At 52.9% G+C, this 23,162-nt stretch overlaps 1 protein-coding gene across 2 annotated transcripts in view; it reads right to left on the reverse strand.

Annotated features, from left to right (window-relative positions):
* Positions 1–2,643: 2,643 nt before the first annotated feature.
* The window catches only part of DNAJC5 (DnaJ heat shock protein family (Hsp40) member C5), a 35,320-nt gene continuing 14,801 nt past the window's right edge, over positions 2,644–23,162 (reverse strand). Inside the window, exons 2-6 of one of the 2 annotated variants that reach the window (XR_005235006.2) lie at positions 9,819–9,936; positions 8,783–8,996; positions 7,548–7,719; positions 7,374–7,447; positions 2,644–7,086 (exon numbers count right to left, since the gene is read on the reverse strand). Coding sequence is in view for 1 of the 2 variants with exons in the window: in XM_037983045.2 (XP_037838973.1) it covers positions 6,983–7,086; positions 7,548–7,719; positions 8,783–8,996; positions 9,819–9,925 (597 nt within the window). In the remaining variant the exon portion in view is untranslated. The remainder of the gene's footprint in view (positions 7,087–7,373; positions 7,448–7,547; positions 7,720–8,782; positions 8,997–9,818; positions 9,937–23,162) is intronic. The other variant, XM_037983045.2, reaches the window with a different exon arrangement.

Here is a 23,162-nt window from a genome sequence, read left to right on the forward strand (position 1 = left end):
GAGGTACAAGAATCGCTTGAACCCGGGAGGCGGAGGTTGTAGTGAACCGAAATCGCACCATTGCACACCAGCCTGGATGACAGAGCAAGACTCTCTCAAAAAAAAAAAGAAAAGTAATAAACGTGGATTCTACCTAATTAAGAAAATTCAAAGACCAAACCAGAAAAAAAGTCTGACAACGCTAAAGCTGGAAGGGGCAGCGAGAAGACGGGGATCCTCTTCGCAGGGCAGTGTGGGGCCACCAGTCAAGAGAAGGCTTCCAGATCCCGCTCCCAGCGATAACTCAGCAGCGACATTCAGGCAGCATTGTTTCCACAGTGAGAAACTAGAACCCTGGGGTCAGTTAGCCCAGGACCGGTCGTGATTAATTCGTGACTGTTCTGTACAGAAGCTAAAATGAACTAGACCTAATATAACCACACGGCTTGTTTTTTAAATACTCCTGTTATCGAACGAGAAACAGGCTGGGCGCGGTGGCTCACGCCTGTAATCCCAGCACTCTCGGAGGCCGAGGTGGGCAGATTACCTGAGGTCCGGAGTTCAAGACCAGCCTGGCCAACATGGTGAAACCCCCTCTACCAAAAACAAACACCGGGCGTGGTGGCACGTGCCTGTAATCCCTGCTACTCAGGAGGCTGAGGCACAAGAATGGCTTCAACCTGGGAGTCGGAGGTTGCAGTGAGCCGAGATTGCGCCACTGCACAGAGACTCTGTCTCAAAAACAAAAACAGGCCGGGTGCGGTGGCTCACGTCTGTAATCCCAGCACTTTGGGAGGCCGAGGCGGGCAGATCACGAGGTCAGGAGATCGAGACCATCCTGGCTAACACAGTGAAACCCCGTCTCTACTAAAAAATAAAAAAAAAGACTAGCCAGGCAAGGTGGCGGGCGCCTGTGGTCCCAGCTACTCGGGAGGCTGAGGCAGGAGAACGGCGTGAACCTGGGAGGCGGAGCTTGCAGTGAGCTGAGATCCGGTCACTGCACCCCAGCCTGGGTGACAGAGCGAGACTCCGTCTCAAAAAAAATAAATAAAATAAAAAATAAAATAAAGCTACATACGGAAGGAGAGGATGGAAATGGGGAGAGACACACAAAACGGTCGTGGATGCTGTCTTTTTTTAAAAAAATGGAAAATCGGACTCAAATTACTTTTTTTTTTTTTTTTTGAGACAGTCTCTCGCTCTGTCACCCAGGCTGGAGGGCAGTGGTGCGATCTCAGCTCACTGCAACCTCTGCCTCCTGGGTTCAAGCGATTCTCCTGCCTCAGCCTCCTGAGTAAGCTGCGATTACAGGCACACGCACCACCATGCCTGGCTAATGTTTTTTGTATTTTCAATAGAGACAGGGTTCCACCATGTTGGCCAGGATGGTCTCGATCTCCTGAGCTTGTGATCCACCCGCCTCGGCCTCCCAAAGTGCTGGGGAATACAGGCGTGAGCCACCATGCCCGGCCCTTACTTCATTTTTCTTTTTTTTTTTTTTTTTTTTTTTTTGAGACGGAGTCTCGCTCTGTCGCCCAGGCTGGAGTGCAGTGGCGCAATCTCGGCTCACTGCAAGCTCCGCCTCCCGGGTTCACGCCATTCTCCTGCCTCAGCCTCCCGAGTAGCTGGGACTACAGGCGCCCGCCACTGCGCCCGGCTAATTTTTTCTATTTTTAGTAGAGATGGGGTTTCACCGTGTTAGCCAGGATGGTCTCGATCTCCTGACCTTGTGATCCGCCTGCCTCGGCCTCCCAAAGTGCTGGGATTACAGGCGTGAGCCACCGCGCCCGGCCTACTTCATTTTTTTTTTTTTTTTTTTTGAGACGGAGTCTTGCTCTGTAGCCCGGGCTGGAGTGCAGTGGCGCAATCTCAGCTCACTGCAAGCTCCGCCTCCCGGGTTCACGCCATTCTCCTGCCTCAGCCTCCGGAGTAGCTGGGACTACAGGCGCCCGCCACTGCGCCCGGCTAATTTTTTCTATTTTTAGTAGAGACGGGGTTTCACCGTGTTAGCCAGGATGGTCTCGATCTCCTGACCTTGTGATCCGCCCGCCTCGGCCTCCCAAAGTGCTGGGATTACAGGCGTGAGCCACCACGCCCGGCCTACTTCATTTTTCTTAAGGTTGAATAGAGGATTTCAAGATGTTACATTCTTCTGAGTTTTTGCTTGTTAGTTTGTTGAGACAGGGTCTCCCTCTGTCACCCAGGCTGGAGTCTGGGGTGGGACCACAGCTCACCGTAGCCTGGACTTCCTGGGCTCAAGTGATCATCCCTCCTGGGGAGCTGGGGCCTCAGGCACAGCAATGCCAATAATTTCAAACTCTTTAAACTCTTTTTTGTAGAGACATAATCTCGCTGTTGTTGCCCAGGTTAGTCTTGAACTCCTGGGCTCAAGCAATCCTCCCACTTTGGCCTCCCAAAGTGCTGGGATTATAGGCATGAGTCACCACGCCCGGCCTCTTTGCTCCAGTCTTGACACTTAGAAAATGGAGGTGAAAACAGAATCAAGAGGAGGGGGCATTTGTCCACATGTGGACCAGGCAGGAGGGAAGTTCCAGCCACAAGGGGTGTGGGGACTCTTAAGATCGGCTGCTGCTTCTCCAGAACGGGGGATCTGCTCTCAAAAACCAGGGATCTGCAGGACCAGGGAATAAGACACACGTGGGGTCTGCAGTGAAAACATTTATTTTACAACAGTAATCTTTATTTTAGGTCAACATTCAGACATACAAGACGGAGATCACCATGCGGAACCAGCCTGGCCCTCCGATGTGTGTGCTCGAGCCAGGATCAGCCGGAGTCTGACAGCGCCTGCACCCCAACACAGTCGGACTCCAGGACGCAGTGAAAAAACCAGGGCATGGACAAGCAGCTTCCATGCGTTTGCGTTTGATTTTTAAAAACAAGACATATTTCAGTGTTAACTTCCCCCCTCACCTGGTTGGAAACATTTTTCCCATTTTCCAGAGAAACAATATCTACCAAAAGGTGCCGCCTGCAGGACCCGGCCCAGCCCCTTCTGGAGGTGCTGCTGTGTATCCTCCTCTGGGGCAGACCTGGGGCCAGGACGGGGCCCCTCCCCAGGCTGCCCTTCAGATGCAGCTTTGCCACTGATTGTATCTGTTGCTTAGAAAATCGGCTTTAATGTTTCAAGGCAGGGAAGGGTTTCCAGTCACCTCCTAGATTTCACACCGGGACACACACCTGGGTCAGGTGGGCGTGACACGGAGCCCCCAGGATGGGCACCCAACCCTGCAGAGCAGAGGCCAACACCGGTGGGGGCCGTGGCAGTGCCCTGGGCACACATCCTCTGCACACAGTGGGCTCAGCGCTTCCTTCTGTGCACCTGCCAGGAAAGCCTCTTGCAGGTCCCTGCCCGACTCCCAAGAAACTAAAGGCCGTTTCAGAGCCACCTTAAATTGTACTTGTGGCTTCACCACGGGACAGCAGCACAAATGACACGCTTGCTGTGTGATATATACATATACACATATGTACACACACGGACACACCACAGCCCACACTCACAGCATGTGACGACGCGAACCGTTGCTGGTAAGGACAGTAAATACGTAGCTTTTGCCAATTCCACAGGAGGATGATTTACAACCAAAATAACAGACACAGGCCAGTCCTGCGCCACACGGGTTCACAGCTCCGAACACTGGGAAAGGGTGAGATCAGTCACTTTGTGTCCCCCACGAGATGTCCCCACAGTAGGATGCACTGAGCCAGAGCTAAGGGAGGGTGGACAAGCCCCACGTCGAACTCTGCCCGCAGCACCCGGACCCTCCAGAGGCAGCCTGCGTGCTGGTGCCCCCACAGCACAAGACCCACCCCGAGCAGACGCCCTGGGCTCGGCAGGCGACGGGGGCCACTGGCGACACGCAGCACCTGGGAGCAGCCTCGACGGCATGAGGCTCCAGGGCCTTTCCCGGACGGCAGCAGCCGACGTGAAGATGAAGCTTTTCCTGCTGGGCACGTGCGCACGCCAGTTCCTTTTTCTAACAGGTCCCCACTGGGTGCTGGCTGCACGAACTGAACACAGAGAGCTAGGAAAGTTCACAAACACTGAGCAGTAATATCTAAAGCAGTTTAAAAATAAAGCCAAAAGGAAGACAAAAAAATCCCACGTCACTGAGTGGGGACAATCTACACAGCAGCTGCCGTGAAGGGCCCTCGGGCTGCGCCCATTGCCTCCTGCAGGTCAGAAGCAGTCGGTGCTGCCTGGACCCCCTTGTGAACTGGACAGGCCTCAAAGCACAACCCCAGCAGGCCCCCGGCAGCACCCAGCAGCGGCATCCAACGGGACATTCTGTGCTCACGGCCACACACGCTCACAGCACCGTCTGCAGCCTCAGAGTGAGGAGTCGGGGATCCCGTCACTGCCACCGGAAGGCAGGGATGCTGGGGGCGTCCTGATCTGTTAGCATGTGGACAGGGAGATGCGTAAGCTGTCCCTGGGGACTCACCACCTCTTTTAATGGGGAAACAGTCCACTCAATAAAAAGAGAAATAAAACCTGGAAGGATCTTCTTCCTTGCATTAAGACAAGGCCTTAAAACCAACAGGGCACAATGCTGAAAAGGGTTCTGCTTCCAGGTCAGGCAGTGGGAGGAGCTCCAGGCCCCAAGTGTCTGGGCTTCCTGGGGGGTCTTAGAATCACAGTCACCACCATGAGAACGGCCATGGCCATGAGCTACTTAGGTTTTACAAATTCTGCAGGGGACCAGGTTCCACAAACCTCCAGACCTGCTCCTCCTTCCCCGCCTACCCCACCTTCTGCAGGGACCTGCACGGTTCTAAAAAATGGTCCACTGGACTCTGTAACTGAAAAGCCATCCGGCAAGGGGCCCACTCTGATGAGTATCCAAGGACCTTGGAGTGTTCCAGCCACAGAGCTGTGTGCAGGCCCAACAGAGAGCCTGGCGGGGCTGAGCCAGGACCCCCAGTGGGTGGCTCTCTACCTTAGGTCCAAGCTTAGAACCTGGCTCTCGGCCAGTCTGCAGAAAAATCACTCACGTCCTAAGCTACATCTACAAACATTGCAAAGGCTGAGTGTCGCCGGCATCTCAGGATGCACTTGCTGCTGTGCTGAGCGGCACGGAGGTACCCCACTGTCTCACCACCTCACGTTTCAGGACGGGCCAAACAATGAATTTCTTACTCTTTTAGGAGAGGTCTGATTTTGACAAATTATTTCTAATTTAACATCACAGTGCATATCTCCTCTCGTCAAAGGTCTTCATGATCATTTTAGTGAGAAAAACAAAGAAAGGTGGGACGGACACGACTGCCCCAGGATCTGGTGCTCACGGCAGCCGGCTCACGGTCCATGTGGACCTAGAGGAGGGGTCAGCTGAAGGCCTCACCAGCACCCCCGTTCCTAAGCACGTCCAGATGTGTCCTCACAACCATGTCCCTTCTGGCCACCTCCTGGTCCACCTGAACCTACCCCTCTACACAGCCTTGGGTGGCCGCTGAGGGCAATGAGCGAGCTGGGGCCACGGGTCAGCAGGCAGGTGGGGAAAGGGGGCTTCAGGAGGCTCATCGGCTTGGTCCGAGCCAGAGCCACCAGGGACGTTCTGCAGACACCAGGCCCACTGGAGTCTGTAGCATGGGGCCAAAGGCAGGTCCAGCACATCCCATAAGCCATGGAGCGGGGGCAGCTCTGAGCCCTCGGCCAGCACAGGCACATCAGAAGAGTTTCCCCTCGCTCCCCTACCCAGGGCACCACCACCAAGGTCTAGGACACACAAGAGACTGACTTCCAATGGTCCGCACGTGGATTCCGACATGTGGATACTGGTGGTCTGGCCTCCCAGGGACCCACAATGGTCCACAGGTGGATTCCGTGGTCTGGTCTCCCACAGACCCAACCCTTCTGAGCCAGAGGGTCCCTCTGGTCCAGTCAGTCCTTCCTCCAGGGACCTAATGAATCTGGCTCTGCCTGAATCATCGATGACGGGGCAAAGGCGAGTGGGGCAGACGGGAGCTCTGGCAAACACAGGAGGAGGGGTCTTGGGAGAGCCCCCGTACCCAGCAACTGGGTGCTCACATATGCACAATCTACTCTCTGAGGCTCATCGGGCTGGTCCTACTATCTGTGGTTCTAAAGGTCCAAAAAGGGCTACGGAAAGGACAGGTGGTCTGGAAGGAATGTGGAGAATGACCCCAAGACGGGACGGGGGAGACTGGCCCCATCAATCCAGCTCAGAGCCCGGGAAAAGTGCAGGAACAGAGACAACCCCAACACGGGCGAAAGACACACCTCCGAGGACCGGAACCGCAGCGTCCACACGACAAGGAGACCAGGCCAGAAACACTGTGCGGAGGACACGGGGTCAACCTCGGAAGGAGCCTCCTATGCTTTCCACACCAAATTCTGCCACAGGAGAAACCCTGCCACGAGGCCCCGGAAACCACAGAGCCCCAAGCCAACTGTGCCCAGCACAGACACCAGGGAATGACGGTGACGCCGGTGACGCGGCCTCGCCCCTTGTCTGGCAGTGAGATCAGAGTCCCACTGCAGCCTCAAGGCTGGGAGCACAGCGGGTGGACCAGACCCCGAGGCCACGACGGTAACACAGCTCTGCCAGGCAGCACCTGCCTCCGGCCCCTCGAGCACAGGGAAGAAAGGGGCAGCCCCCCTTCTCCTCGCCCACCTGGCCGGCTGCAGTCACCCCTCACCGGACCGGCCTGACCGACAGCCCCGAGGCAGCTCCACTGTGCGGTCAACACGGTCGTGCCGCGGAACGTCCACAACACAGACACGGAACACAACCCCGTACATGCTATTACAAAAGGAAAAGAACAGAAGACCGTAGCTACACTGCTTTCAATACTGCATGCTACGCGCTTCGTGGGTCAAGGGTTGGCGCTGGGTGGGCGTGGAGGCAGGAGGGGCCCGGCGAGGCCGCCTTCCCATCTGTGTGACTACAGTTCATGACTCTAAGGTGGGCGTGGCCGGCGCTGGCTCCTCCTCTGACCACAGCTTCTCCTGGATTTAGTTGAACCCGTCGGTGTGGTAGCTGGGGTGGGAGTCGGCTGTGAGCTGGGTGGTCTCGGTGGCAGATGCCGGCTGTATGACGATCGGCGTGTCTGTGGCCTCTGAAAAGCAAGCACGCAGGGCACTGCACGGGGGCCGCAGCCTGGTGTGCGCCCACCAACGCTGGTCCTGTGGAACGACTTTCGGGCACCTGGACAAACTCTCCACGGGGCGAGGCTACTCGCTGACCTCCACCCGCACGGCTTTCCTCCGCCGCCTTGGGTCACCACCAGCCCTCGGCCCTCAGCCCGCCCCAACTGCCTGCCGCCCCTACCCCGCCTCGCTCGCAGTTGTGGGATCTACGGCTACCGCAGGTCACGATGGGGACAGCTCTATGCGCCTGCTTTACCTCAGGGTCCACGTTCACACCTCAACAGTCCCAGCTGCCACCACAAACACTCGCGGCACAGTGTCAGTGCCCTCCTGTTTGACAAGACAGGTTGACACCATTCAGGGCCCGTTCTGGCTCTGCCCCACACACACACACACACACACACACAGAGGCCCTGGGGCGGGCACTCACCCCTCTCGTCAGACTGCAGCTGGGCCTCCAGATCCTCAGGGGACACGTAGAACTCCGTCTCCTCGCCCTCAGGAGCCTTGGGCTTACACTTCCCGCAGCAGCAGTTGAAGCAGCAGCACAGACAGCAGCAGCAGTAGCAGCACGTGAGGAGGCCACAGAAGACAAACAGGGCCTGGGGGGAGAAGGTGGCGTCACAAGGCCTCCAAGGCCCCTGGAGAAGGCGGGGCAGGGCTCCCAAATGCCCTCAGCAGAAGGCAGGGGGTCCGTTCCAGGTGGGGACACTGCCTTCCAGACAGGAAGCAGAAGGAAATAACTGACAAAGGGAGGGGAAGAGACAGAAAGAAACCCACTGCTTAAAGAAAAGCAGCCTCCAGGCCGGGCGCGGTGGCTCACGCCTGTAATCCCAGCACTTTGGGAGGCCAAGGCGGGCAGATCAGTAGGTCAGGAGATCAAGACCATGGTGAAACCCCGTCTCTACTAAAAAATACAAAAAATTAGCCAAGCGTGGTGGCGGGCGCCTGTAGTCCCAGCTACTCGGGAGGCTGAGGCAGGAGAATGGCGTGAACCCGGGAGGCAGAGTTTGCAGTGAGCGGAGATTGCACCACTGCACTCCAGCCTGGGAGACAGAGCAAGACTCCGTCTCAAAAAACAAAAAATCAGCCTCCAGGTCGGGGACTGGAGGCGGTGGTTCACGCCTCAATGAATCCAGCAGTTCAAAGTTAAAGTAAGCTAGGATCTCACCACAGCACTCCAGTCTGGGCAACAGAGCAAGACTAACATTAACTAAAGTACTTTATACGGACGCCAACGAGGAGGCCGACTAGTCAAAACCAAATACAGGCCTCTCACGAAGGCCACGTGGAGATTCAAACCCTCTGGCCTTATATGCGACACTTGGAACAAAAGGAAGGAAGGAAGAAATGTGAATAGAACACCAAGGCTCATTACCTCCTCTACCTCAGGAAGGACTGGGAGCCATTTACAGAAAAAAACCTGGCGGCTCCGCAGGGCTCTTCCCTGGGACAATCTGGACGCTTTGGCTTGTTCCAGGCAGGACACCAAGCCAGGGACAGAGTTTCGCCCATCACACAGGTGAGGAGAAAGGCTCCATGTGCCCAGAAACCATGTCTCAAGAGTGTAGAGTTGCTGGCATCAACGCACTGGCTCTTCAATGCCGGGAACCCTGCAGGCATGGAGTGACCCAGGTGCCCGCACAGCGGGCAGCTTGCCCTCACCTTGGCCCACCAGCTGGACAGCACGAAGTAGGTGTTCACGTTCTCTTCCCCAAACTGCTCAGCCACGTAGAGCCCCAGCGAGCCGTACTTGTCGTAGATGTTCCTTTTTGTGGCGTCCGTCAGGATGGCGTGAGCGTTGTTGATCTCCTTAAACTTGTCTGCAGCCTCCGGGTTGTCAGGGTTCTTGTCGGGGTGATATTTCAAGGCAAGTTTCCTGCAAACCAAAACCATGTCCTGGCTCTACCCTGGCCTTTGTCCCACCCGCACCACTGCTGGGTGCAGCGGAAAGCAGGTCGGCCCAGGCCGCCTCACTGTCCAGCTCTCCAGGGCGGCAGGGGCCAGGGACAAAAGCAAGCTCTGCGGTTGCTTCAGGTAAACCTCCTCACCCTGACCCAGCCTCAGAGGGAGTCCCAAGGGCAGTGAGTGCCAGGGCACATCTAAGTTCAGCAGCACCAAGGCCAGCCCCGGGGTCCCAGCCACTAACTGCACACGTGCCAAGTGAATGGTAAGCATGGCGGGGCGTAATGATGGCATTTTAATATGTTTTATGAACCACACAACGCTAGCACACAAGAGGAGGACTATCTGAATTGTCTGGATTAGTGGTGGTGTCTCTTACAGGTTACTCAATGAGATTGTACCTAAGAGCGCAGTTCTTCAAGTTCAATCAGAAGAGGCCACAACACAGTGAGGGCTGTCATCACTGTGCTACAACAAGGAGACCACGGGACCATCCAACCCTCTGCGGCTCCTGTGAGGCCTCGAACAGGTTCAGACCCTGATTCCCCACGGAACTGTGGACAGTGTGTAAACTTCTACTAAGTGCTATTTTTTGTGGGCAAGAGAACATGAATACGATAATTTTAAGCTATAAGGAGCACATTACACATACAAAAGTGTTATGTAGCTGTGACCAGTTCAACGCTGAATCGGCCAGGATAAAGTATGTGCAACGGTTCTTGGTAAAATGCAGACTAAACCACACGGGGCATGTGTCTTCCTGGGGGGAAGTGGGGGCCCACACTTGTCCACTTACCGATAGGACTTTTTAATGTCATCTGAGGTTGCGTTCTTGTCCAGCCCAAGGACGTGGTACAATGACTCCCCAGAGGTAGACAGTGAGCGCTGTCTCTGGTCTGCCATGTTAGGCTAATCTAGAAGAAAAAATAGAGTATCACAAAGCATAGATGAAAGTACCAAGGGCAGAGCTGATGGACTTTATTCCATAAGACCATTCAAAACAAAAGAATCCAAGGCTGCCTTGTGGAGTTTACAATGTGCACAGACAAGACGCCATGGCATGGAGAAGTGGGAGAGAGCAGTCCCCAGTGGGCACAAGGCTTCTACACTGTATGCAAAGTGCTGCAACACGGCCACCCCAAGAGATCCCGAAGAATTGGGGGCTACACTGTGGCCACCCCAAGAGATCCCGAAGAATTGGGGGCTATACAGTCGGCCGGCGCAGCGGCTCACAGCTGTCATCCCAGCATTTTGGGAGGCTGAGGCGAGAGGACCACTTGAGCCCAGGAGTTTGAGGCTGCAGAGAGCTATGATCACACCCCTGCACTCCAGCCCATGGACAGAGTGAGATCCTGCTCCTTAAAAAATAAATTAATTAAATAAATAAATTAAAATAAACACGCATATTGTAATCCTTACAGCAACCTCTGCATAAAAAATGCAAAGAGGGGGCCGGGCGCGGTGGCTCAAGCCTGTAATCCCAGCACTTTGGGAGGCCGAGATGGGCGGATCACGAGGTCAGGAGATCAAGACCATCCTGGCTAACACAGTGAAACCCCGTCTCTACTAAAAAATACAAAAACCTAGCCGGGCGAGGTGGTGGGCGCCTGTAGTCCCAGCTACTCGGGAGGCTGAGGCAGGAGAATGGCGTAAACCCGGGAGGCAGAGCTTGCAGTGAGCTGAGGTCCGGCCACTGCACTCCAGCCTGGGCGGCAGAGCGAGACTCCGTCTCAAAAAAAAAAAAAAAAAGCAAAGAGGTATCAGCTAAAAGATTAAAAGAAAAATGAAAAAGTAACTCAACACAGGAAACAAATAGAAAATTAGTTGGAAGATGTAAATCCAAACATATCAACAATTAGATTCAATGTTAGTAGACAAAAAACTCCAATTAAAGAAAGGGACTGCCTGAATGGATAAAAATGCAGAACCAACTCTAATTTTAGTACTTTCTCAGAAATAGACACAACAGACAAAAAAAAGAATCAGGAAAAACATCGATGTTCTAAACAACACTATCAACCAGCATGACCTGATCCTCACAGAACGCCCCATGTCTAGAGAATACAGAGTTTCTTTTTTTTTTTTTTGAGACAGAGTATTGCTCGTTGCCCAGGCTGGAGTGCAACGCTGAGATCCCAGCTCACTGCAACCTCCACCTCCCTGGTTCAAGCAATTCTCCAGGCTCAGCCTCATGAGTAGCTGGGATTACAGGCATGCGCCACGACGCCCGGCTAATTTTTGTATTTTTAGTAGAGATGGGGTTTCTCCATGTTGGTCAGGCTGGTCTTGAACTCCCAACCTCAGGTGATCCGCCTGCCTCGGCCTCCCACAGTGCTGGGGTTACAGGTGTAAGCCACTGCGCCTGGTGAGAATACAGTTTTTAACTAATCAACCACCATGACGTGACAGTCACAGAACACCCAACATCTAGAGCACACACTTTGTTTTTAACTGAACGCTGTATACTGACCAAGACAAGCCACATGTTAGGGCTTCGAACTGGTTTCAATAAATGTAAATGGAATGAGGTTGTGACTTAACAGCTACAAACTGGAAACCCAGGAGAAAGATGCATCATAAAACCTCAAGTACTCTTGATATTCAACAACACACTTCCAGCTAACATTTAGCTCAAAGAAATCACAGGGGAAATTAGCAAATATTTTCGATTGAATAATAAATACAATGCACGTGACGGTTCATTTTATGTCTCCTTGGCTGCATCGTGGGGTACCCAGATCAAACACGACTTCGGGGCGTGTCTGGGAGGGTGCTTCTGGGTAAGAGCAGCACCTGAGCTGGGGACTCAACGAAGCCAACTGCCCTGCCCCGTGCAGGGAGGTCTCGCCCCAGTCCACGGGGGTCCTGAATAGAAAGGGGTGGAAGGAGGTGTTGGCCTGTTTTCCTTCTCGCCTGCCAGCCTGAGCTGGGCCATGGTCTCCAGTCCTTGGACTGTTATCCCACAGCTTTCCTCGATCTTCAAACGGCAGAGCATGAGACTTTGTCTCCATAATCACGTGGGCCAATTCCTCATATTAAATCTCCTTTAGAAAGAGACACAGATAACGGCAATGTCCCTGTGCAGAATGCTGACTAGCACAACGTTAACCAAGGCCTAAGGCTCCCCCTCAGGAAACTACAAAGTAACAGGATACACCCAACATAAATGGCAGGAAGGAAAATCATAAGGAAAAGAGATCAAGGAAAACAAACAGATAATTTTCACAAGGCCAAGAGAGTTGGTTCTTTGAGCAACACGAGGAAAGAAGGTTCATCACTACAGATCCTAGAGGCACGAAAAGGATAAAATACAAACTTCATGCCAAGAAATCAGAAAAATTAGATGAAATGGACAAATATCTTGAAAACTACAATTTACCAAAACTGATACGAAATGAAATAGAAAATCTGAATAGCCCTGCATCTGTTAGTGAAGTTAGATTTGTAATAAAAACCTCCAGAGGCCGGGCGCGGTGGCTCACGCTGTAATCCTAGCACTTGGGGAGGCCGAGGCGGGCAGATCACGAGGTCAGGAGATCGAGACCATCCTGGCTAACACGGTGAAACCCCGTCTCTACTAAACATACAAAAAAATTAGCCGGGCGAGGTGGCGGCGCCTGTAGTCCCAGCTACTTGGGAGGCTGAAGCAGGAGAATGGCGTGAACCTGGGAGGCGGAGCTTGCAGTGAGCCGAGATCGCGCCACTGCACTCCAGCCTGGGCGACAGAGCGAGACTCCGTCTCAAAAAAAAAAAAAAAAAAAAAAAAAAAATTCCAGACCCAGATTTTTTTTCAACCAAATATTTAAGAAATGACCTCAATGTGGGGTTTTTTGAGACAGTCTCACAGTCTCGCTTTGTGGCCCAGGCTGGAGTGCAGTGGTGCGGTCTCGGGGACACTGGCAGGAAGCAGCTGAATGCCCAGGCAGATGGGGTAGGTCCCCAGTGAAACCCACCTCCAAGCCAAAGACAGTTTAAAGCCTGACAGCTGAGCCACCAGTGAAATTCTCAGACCAGATTAAGAACTTGCCTTCCTGTTTGCCACATCTTCCTCTGATTAAACCCCACTCTTCACCTATTTTATACATACCTACCCTTTCCTAATTTTTTTCTTTTTTGAGGTGGAATCTCACTCTGTTGCCCAGGCTGGAGCACAGAGGCGTGACCTCAGCTCACTGCAATCTCCGCCTCCCGGGTTCAAGTGATTCTTCTGCCTCAGCCTCCCGAGTCACTGCGACTACAGGCGTGCGAACCACGCCCAGATAATTTTTGTATTTTTAGTAGAGATGGGGTGACCTTGTGATCCGTCCGCCTCGGCCTCCCACAGCGCTTGGCCTCTAACAGGTTTTCCACACTGTCATGCCCACTTTGGAATGGTGTCTTTGCCTTAACCTTTTTGGCATACTCACAAAACCATCAGCAAGCACTGCAAGCACTTCGCATCCTGAGTCCATAAAAGGCCCCAGACCCAGCCACACAGGCGGATTTTCCTGCCTTCGGGTAGGGGAACAGCCCCTGCATCCCCTGGTCCAACGAAAAGTTGTTTCACTGCTCAATAAACTTCTTCTCCGCCCTCCTCATCCTTCAATGTCCAGTGTATCCTTGATCTTGGGTGTGGCACACGAGCTCGGGAACCACCGAACACAGGTGAGTTGGGGCACACCAGCGTGGCCAAGCAGGACCCAGGTGGGGCATCGCTACCCATGGGTCCCCAGTTTGCTAAGTGACTGAGAAGAAAAATCCTAAGTCATCAACTCACTGTAACCTCCGCCTCCCAGGTTCAAGTGATTCTCCTGCCTCATCCTCCCGAGTAGCTGGGACTACAGGCACGCGCCACCACGCATGGCAAATCTTGTATTTTTAGTAGAGATGGGGTTTCCCCACGTTGGTCAGGCTGATCTTGAACTCCTGACCTCAGGTGATCCACTCACCTCAGCCTCCCAAACTACTGGGATTACAGGGGTGAGCCACCGCGTCCAGCTAAAACCTGGATTTTTAGAAAGGAATAAAGACCACTGGAAATGGGAAATACCTAGGAAAAAGACCATTTTTTGCTTTTTTGTTTGTTTGGAGACAGGGTCTTGCTCTGCCACCCAGGCTGAACGCAGTGGTGTGATAAGGGATCACAGCAGCCTCAACCTCTCAGACTCAAGTGATCCTCCCAACTCAGCCTCCTGAGTAGGTGGGACGACAGGTGTGAGCCACCATGCCAGCTAAGCTTTTAGAAATTTTTTGCAGAGACGGGGTCTTACTATGTTGCTCAGGCTGATCTTGAATTCCTCGGCTCAAGCGATCCTCCGGCCTTGGGTCGTGGTCACCAAAGTGCTGAGATCACAGAAGCCAATCCTTTCTGATGTCTATTTTCTTTTTTTTAGTAGAGTCTCACTCTGTCACCCAGGCTGGATGGAGTGCAATGTGGTGCAATCTTGGCTCAATGCACCCTCCACCACCCAGGTTCAAACGATTCTCCTGCCTCAACCTCTTGGGTAGCTGGGATCACAGGCGTGAACCACCACACCCAGCTAATTGTTCTGTATTTTTAGTACAGATGGGGTTTTCACCATGTTGGCCAAGATAGTCTTGAACTCCTGACCTCAGGTGATCTGCCTGCCTCGGTCTCTCGAAGTGCTGGGATTACAGGCATAAGCCGCCAAGCCTAGACTGTCAATTCTCTTGGGGCAATGAGTCTGGGAGTTTACCACCTGATGTTTGAAGTAGAACCTCACAACTCCATTCTTCCTAAACTTGTTTTAATTAAATTTCAAGGGAGCCAGGAGTGGTGGTTGACGCCTGTAATACCAGCACTTTGGGAGGCTGAGGTGGTTGAATCACCTGAGGTCTGGAGTTGAAGACCAGCCTGGCCAATATGGTGAAACCTCATCTCTACTAAAAATATAAAAATTGGGCCGGGCGCGGTGGCTCACGCCTGTAATTCCAGCACTCTGGGAGGCCGAGGCGGGCGGATCACGAGGTCAGGAGATCGAGACCATCCTGCGGACAGATCACGAGGTCAGGACATCGAGACCATCCTGGCTAACACAGTGAAACCCTGTCTCTACTCAAAATACAAAAAATTAGCTGGGCATGGTGCAGGTGCTTGTAGTCCCAGCTACTCAGGAGGCTGAGGCAGGAGAATGGCGTGAACCCGGGAGGTGGACCTTGCAGTGAGCCGAGATTGTGCCACTGCACTCCAGCCTGGGTGACAGAGCGAGACTATATCTCAAAAGAAAAAGGAAAAAAAAGAAAAAAAAATACCAAAATTAGCCGGGTGTGGCGGCGCACACCTGCAATCCCAGCTAGCCAGGCATGGTGGCGGCGCCTGTAGTCCCAGCTACTCAGGAGGCTGAGGCAGGAGGATGGCTTGATTCCGGGAGGAGGAGCTTGCAGTGAGCTGAAATTGCACCACTGGACATCAGCCTGGGTGACAGAGTGAGACCCCGTCTCCAAAAATAAATTTCAAGGGGACCCCATGTCAACAGAAAGGTTGTAACACAGCTAGAGGAGACACCTGGTGTGCAGCCGCAGCTACACGAACAGCACCTGCTGCAGGTGACAAGCTGCCATCAGCGTTACTCAGCCTTCATTTCTGGAGGGCTAAGTTCCAACCTTCAGTCGGAATTCTTTTTTTATTTGAGATGGAGTCTCGCTCTGTCGCCCAGACTGGAGTACAGTGGCGCGATCTCGGCTCACTGCAAGCTCCGCCTCCCGGGTTCCCGCCATTCTCCTGCCTCAGCCTCCCAAGTAGCTGGGACTACAGGTGCCCGCCACCACGCTCAGTTAATTTTTGCATTTTTAGTAGAGACGGGGTTTCACCATGTTAGCCAGGATGGTCTCAATCTCCTGACCTCATGATCCACCCACCTCGGCCTCCCAAAGTGCTGGGATTACAGGTGTGAGTCACCACGCCCGGCCCCAGTCAGAACTCGTTAGTGACATCATTATCTTTAAAAAGCAAACAAGGTGGCCAGGTATAGTGGCTCACGCCTGTAATCCCAAAACTTTGGGAGGCTGAGGAGGGCGGATCACCTGAGGTCAGGAGTTTGAGGCCAGCTTGACCAGTGTGGAGAAACCTCACCTCCACTAAAAATGCAAAATTAGCCAGGCATGGTGATGCGTGCCTATAATCCCACCGACTTAGGAGGCTGAGGTAGAAGAATCACTTGAACCCAGGAGGTGGAGGTTGCAGTGAGGTGAGATCATGCCGTTGCACTCCAGTTTGGGCAACAAGAGCGAAACTCCGTCTCGAAACAAAACAAAACAAAACAAAACAAAACAAAACAAAAACAAACAAACAAACAAGGCTTTGGGAGGCTGAGGCAGGTGGATTGCTTCTTGAGACCAAGAGTTCGAGACCAGTCTGACCAACGTGGAGAAACCCGTTTCTACTAAAACTACAAAATTAGCCGGGTGTGGTGGCGGCGCCTGTAATCCCAGCTACTCAGGAGGCTGAGGCAGGAGAATCGCTTGAACCCTAGAGGGGGAGGTTGCAGTGAGCCAAGATCTCACCACTGCACTCCAACCTAGGTGACAGAGTAAGACTCTGTCTAAGAAGGAAGGACGGACGGAGGGAGGTGAGGGAGGGGAGGAAGGGGAGGAAGGGGAGGAAGGGGAGGGAGGAAGGAAGGAAGGAAGGAAGGCAGGCAGGCAGGCAGGCAGGCAGGGAGGGAGGGAGGGAGGGAGGGAGATGAAAAGCAAACAAAAAGGGTCACATTTTACAAATCTAGCGTATCCCAGTCTGTTCTGCTGGCAGTAGCCCCAGGGCCTGCACACGTGCCGAGGCAGACAAGAGCGCACGCATGCAGGGACACTGAGCTTCTCAAACAGTGGGACCCATGTCTTCCCTCCCTATGCCAGAGCAGCCGCTCTATGACCTCGGCTCCTTCACAGCCCTGGCTGTAGCCTGAGGCCCCCCCGCATGGTGGCCAGCCCCACCAGACACTGGTGGATGACAGCCCTGCTGACCCCAGTCCCTTCTCCCACCACACCCACCATACTTCCTGGTCCGACGCAGGACGACTTGCTCCTGGGCAGAGACAGAGCGCTGAGTCCCATGTCAGCCCCTGACACAATGTGCCATCTCTTCCAACACCCTGCCCTGCTCCCTGCCACCTGGAGAGCTCTTACTCAGATCCCAGAACCCTGAACCTGCCCTTGGGAACCTCTCCTGCCACACAGCAGGGTGTGTCCTCTTCCATGGCACTGTCCTGGGCCCTGGGCACACGTCCACACAGCCGGGTGTGCCCTCTTCCATGGCACTCTCCTGGGCCCTGGGCACGTCGGTGCCGGGTGTGTCCTCTTCCGTGGCACTGTACTGGGCGCTGGGCACATGTCGGTGCCGGGTGTGTCCTCTTCCGTGGCGCTGTCCTGGGCGCTGGGCACATGTCGGTGCCGGGTGTGTCCTCTTCTGTGGCGCTGTCCTGGGCGCTGGGCACATGTCGGTGCCGGGTGTGTCCTCTTCCGTGGCGCTGTCCTGGGCGCTGGGCACACGTCCACACGGCAGGGTGTATCCTCTCCCTGGACACACGTCGGTGCCCTCACAGCTCAGCATTCATTTGTTCAACAGTGATGAAGCATCGATCACATGCCTTGCTCTGTTCTCAGAGTTGGGGACTCAGTGGTAACAAAATAAACCAAACGGGCAAAAACCTCCGCCCCCGCAGCTCGCAGTCCAGCAGGTCCAGCTCCTCAGAAGACTTAAAGATCTTCAGGGGTAAAAAAATAAAATAAAATACGTGTGTTCTTATTTCTGTGCTTCCAGGTGCAATCTCAGTGTGTGCAGCAAACGTTTTATAAAAGAGCTGCTGCGGAACCCAGACTACTGTTGGGGAAAAACTGGCCAACTTCGTAAGAACAGATTTGAAAACATCTTAAAAGGAAGCCTATTTTTGTTCTGTTTTAAATATTTTACTATGTATTATGTGAAACACAGAAAGAAATATATGGAACATATCGGCCGGGCGCAGTGGCTCACGCCTGTAATCCCAGCACTTTGGGAGGCTGAGGTGGGCGGATCATGAGGTCGGGAGATCGAGACCATCCTGGCTAACACAGTGAAACCCCATCTCTACGAAAAATACAAAAAATTAGCCAGGCGTGGTGGCGGGCGCCTATAGTCCCAGCTACTTGGGAGGCTGAGGCAGGAGAATGGCGTGAACCCGGGAGGCAGAGCTTGCAATGAGCAGACATCGTGCCACTGCACTCCAGCCTGTGAGATAGAGTGAGACTCCATCTCAAAAAAAAAAAAAAAAAAGAGATATATGGAACATATAAATTATGATGCATAAACACCACGATCTTGTCTCTAATTTAAAAACTGGAAAATGATCAATAACCTAGAAGTTCCATTTTCCCCATATATACCTTAAATTCAATACTATTCTCCTGCTTCTAAAAAAATCACCTCATGTTTATCCCTAAAAGCTACTTAGTTTTAATTTTTTGAGTTTAAAAAAACAGCCTAGCACTGTGTTTACTTTTCTGTAATCTGCTTTTTTTCCCTTTAAGATAGGGTCTTGCTATGTTGCCCAGGCTAGCCTCAAATTCCCAGGCTGAAGTGATCTCCCACCTTCAGGCTCTGAGTAGCTGGGACTGTAGGCACACAGCACTGTGCCTGGTTTGATCTAAGATTCGTCTACACTGCAGGTTGTAGCTACAATTCATTCATCTCCAGTGTGGTCACATTCTATTCTGTGAACAGACCACAACTGATCCATCCGCTCTTCCACCGAAGGACATCTGGGCTGTTCTCAGCTTCCGTTATCATCAAGTTGCTCGGAACATTCCTGAGCAGCAGGCATGGTGGGTGGCGAGGGGCAGACAGCGTGAGGCTGATGCAGCTCCAGTGAGCACAGATACTGGCAGCAGGAGTGGGCGACCGTCACAGCAACAAACAACTGAGGTGTGAGAAGACAGCCAGCGTTCCGCTCCCTGGGAAATGCAAATTAAACCACAGAGTGCTACACACACACACCTGTCAAAACTGTTTAAAAAGTAGTTCCAGAACTTTGGGAGGCCAAGGTGGGTGGATGGCTTGAGGTCAGGAGTTCAAGACCAGCCTGGTCAACATGGTGAAACCCGGTCTCTGCTAAAAAATACAAAAATTACATGGGTGTGATGGCGCATGCTTGTAATCCCAGCTACTCAGGAGGCTGAGGCAGGAAAATCGCTTGAATCCAGGAGGCAGAGGTTGCAGTGAGCCGAGATCGCACCACTGCACTCCAGCCTGGGAGACAAAGCAAGACCCTGTCTCAAAAAAAAAATAAGGCTGGGCCAGGCACAGTGGCTCACGTCTGTAATCCCAACACTTTCGAAAGCCAAGGCAGGCAGATCCCGAGGTCAGGAGAGCGAGACCATCCTGGCTAACACGGTGAAACCCCGTCTCTACTAAAAATACAAAAAAACTAGCCGGGCGTGGTGGCGGCGCCTGTAGTCCCAGCTACTCAGGAGACTGAGGCAGGAGAATGGCGTGAACCCAGGAGGCGGAGCTTGCAGTGAGCCGAGATCGCGTCACTGCACTTCAGCCTGGGCGACAGAGTAAGATTCCATCACAAAAAAAAGGCTGGATGCAGTGGCTCATGCCTATAATCCCAGAACTTTGAGGCCTGAGGAGGGTGAACGTCTCCAGCCCATTTCAAGGCCGTTCTGTCTGTGGTGCCAGTGGATACATGCGGACACTAACCCTTCACTGGTTAACAATGTTACAAGTATCTTCTAGTTCACAGTGTTTTACTTATTATGGTGTGTCTTTTGAGGAGAAAAAGCTTTTTCTTTTTTTTTTTTTTTTTTTTTTGAGACGGAGTCTCGCTCTGTCGCCCAGGCTGGAGTGCAGTGGCCGGATCTCAGCTCACTGCAAGCTCCGCCTCCCGGGTTCACGCCATTCTCCTGCCTCAGCCTCCCGAGTAGCTGGGACTACAGGCGCCCGCCACGGCGCCCGGCTAGTTTTTTGTATTTTTTTAGTAGAGACGGGGTTTCACCATGCTAGCCAGGATGGTCTCGATCTCCTGACCTTGTGATCCACCCGTCTCGGCCTCCCAAAGTGCTGGGATTACAGGCTTGAGCCACCGCGCCCGGTAGTAAAAAACATAAAACGTCAGATTCAGCATCTGAACCATTTAAACGCACAAGTGTTCGCAACACGCGCATCACTGAACAGCAGCCCTCCTCCAAGTCACCTCTGCAGTCACGGAATATATCACAGCTTTCTGAATCTCTCAATCTGTTTTCCCCCTTTTTTGTTCAAGAAATCCCTCCTGATGCCAAGGTCCTGTACTATCTCCTCACACTCGTCACCCACAGGAATCTGCTTCATCAGGCGCTGGCCTGGGCGTGGCAGGAGATACAGACCAGCTCCTACCTGTCTGAGGCCTGCTCGGTGCCCAGGTCCCAGGAGCAGCCACAGAGCAGGCGGCCTGTCCCTGGGCCCACAGGTGCCTCTGGCGTACTGCAAACCCCCACGCAGGAGGTCTATCAGGGGCTCTCCATTTTGCTCCATTTTTAGCATCCTTTATTCAAAAACCTCTGAAATTATCTGAGGCCATTTCCAAAATTTTTACAAAAGCTACATATTCTGGCCAGGCGTGTCTCACGCCAGTAATCCCAGCACTTTGGGAGGCCAAGACGGGCGGATCACAAGGTCAGGAGATCGAGACCATCCTGTATAATATGGTGAAACCCCGTCTCTACTAAAAATACAAAAAAAATTTGCCGGGCGCGGTGGTGGATGCCTATAGTCCCAGCTACTTGGAAGGCTGAGGTGGGAGAATTGCGTGAACCCGGGAGGCAGAGCTTGCAATGAGCGGAGATTGCGCCACTGAACTCCAGCCTGGGCAACAGAGCGAGACTCCGTCTCAAAAAAAAAAAAAAAAAAAACCAGCAAAATATTCTTTGGCATTTCTAACCACATCATAGATATTAGTACTTAAAATAATATTTCAACATTAAGCATTCCGTTAGGAAGCCCCGAAGGGTTTTAACAGCAATTACAAGGTAAACCCTGTGGGTCACGGCACCTCCGCGGCTCCAAACAGCAATTACGAGGTAAACCCTGTGAGTCACGGCACTTCTGCGGTTCTGAGTTCCGGGCTGTAAGGACTGAAGTCTGGGTGCCACTTTCATCAAGAGACAGAAGCCAGCGTCAGGGCTGCTCTAAGGTGCTCAGCCAAGGCTGAGCATCACGGGCTTCTCACTACTGCCTCGCTCTTCTCCCCAGCCTCCCGTGGGCACCCCAAGACGGTGGCTGGGCAAGTGGCCTTGAGAGACGCTGCCTGCTCAGGGGTGGGAGGATGAAGAGTGCTCAGAGAGAGACGTTCCAGGCCACAAAGATAACACACCCTGCAGTGGATGGTCTGAATAAACAATGCCAAGAAGAAGGCTGTTCGGGCCAGGCGCGGTGGCTCACACCTGCAATCCCAGCGCTTTGGAAGAGGCCGAGGTGGGCGGATCACCTGAGGTCAGGAGTTCAAGACCAGCCTGGCCAACACGGTGAAACCCTATCTGTATTAAAATTCCAAAATCAGCCGGGTGTGGTGGTGCCTGTAATCCCTACTGTAAGCTGCTCAAGAGGCCGAGGCAGGAGAATTGCTTGAACCCGGGAGGTAGAGGTTGCAGTGAGCCAAGATGGCACCACTGTACTCCAGCTTGGGCAACAAAGAGACTTTCTCCCAGAAATAAATAAAAATACAAAAAGCCGGGTGTGGTAGCACACGCCTGTAGTCCCAGCTACTCAGGAGGCTGAGGCACAAGAAACGCTTGAACCCAGGAGGTGGATGGAGGTTGCAGGGAGCTGAGATCGCGCCACTACTCCCCAGCCTGCAGCCTGGGCGACAGAGCAAGACTCGGTCTCAAAAAAAAAAAACAAAAAAAACACACACCACCACCAACAAAAACCTGACGGCCAAAAGATAGACAGGTAGGTCAGGCAGGGGAAGGGCTGACAGTCAGAGCACGCTAGGGACAGGGACCTGGAACCCAGTTAAAACGGTAGAAGCCCCACAGTCTGAATGTGTATTTCTGGATGTCTTATCTAGTCCAAAAAAAAAAAACCAATTAACTCTGTAATACATTTGAAGAAATTCTAAGCAAGAGTCAACACAGAAAGCTAGAGAGAAAATGCCGTGTGTCACCTCACAGGTCTCCTCGCCTTTACTGCTCTTTCCTTTTGAGACCAATTCTCGCTTTGTCGCCCAGGCTGGAGTGCAATAGTGCACTTTTGGCTCACTGCAACCTCCTCCTCCTGGGTTCAAGCAGTTCTCCTGCCTCAGTTTCTCAAGTAGCTGGCATCACAGGCGTCTGTCACCATGCCCAGATAATTTTTGTATTCTTGGCAGAGATAAGGTTTTGCTATGTTGGCCAGGCTGGTCTCGAACTCCTGGCCTCAACTGATCCATCCGCCTCGGCCTCCCAAAGTGCTGGGATTACAGACATGAGCCAGCGAGCTAGGCCCTTCCTCCTAACTTAAAATGAATTTCAAATGTAAAGACTTTTAAGCCAGCCACGGCAGCTCATGACTGTAATCCCAACGCTTCAGAAGGCTGAGGTGGGGAGATTGCTTGAGCCTAGAAGTCTGACCATTCTGGGCAACATGGTGAAACCCCATCTCAATTAAAAAAAAAATACAAGAATTCGCCAAGCATGACGGTGCACACCTGTGGTCCCAGCTACTCAGGCGGCTGGGATGGGAGAATCACTTGAGCCCAGGAGGTCAAGGCTGCAGTGAGCCAAGATCGTGCCACTGCACTCCAGCCTGAATGACAGAGCAAGACCCTGTCTCGGAAAAAAAAAAAAAAAAGAATTCCTAAAGTCACTGGAAACACAGAAATCCCCAAAAGATTTCACCTTTCCTCCTTAATTCTAAAAACAAAAAGCAACAGTGATGCTTAAAGTAACGTGAGAACAGCAAGAGTAAATACAACTGCTTCCACCACCGTCACCAAACATCCAAGTACCAGAGGAAGCAAATCTGAGCTGGAGCCATGGGAGCCGCCCGGCCGAGCCAGGGAAGAACGGATAGGCAGGGCAGCCAGCCCTCCTCCCACAGTAACAAGCCCCGAGCCTGCTCACACAGAAAACGAACACCTGCCCTCGTGAGTCACAAAGTTAATGTCAGGAAGCAACAGGACCGGTGGCCACACCTGAGGAAGGATGG

Source organism: Chlorocebus sabaeus, chromosome 2, assembly GCF_047675955.1.
Source record: "Chlorocebus sabaeus isolate Y175 chromosome 2, mChlSab1.0.hap1, whole genome shotgun sequence".
Taxonomy (NCBI): domain Eukaryota; kingdom Metazoa; phylum Chordata; class Mammalia; order Primates; family Cercopithecidae; genus Chlorocebus; species Chlorocebus sabaeus.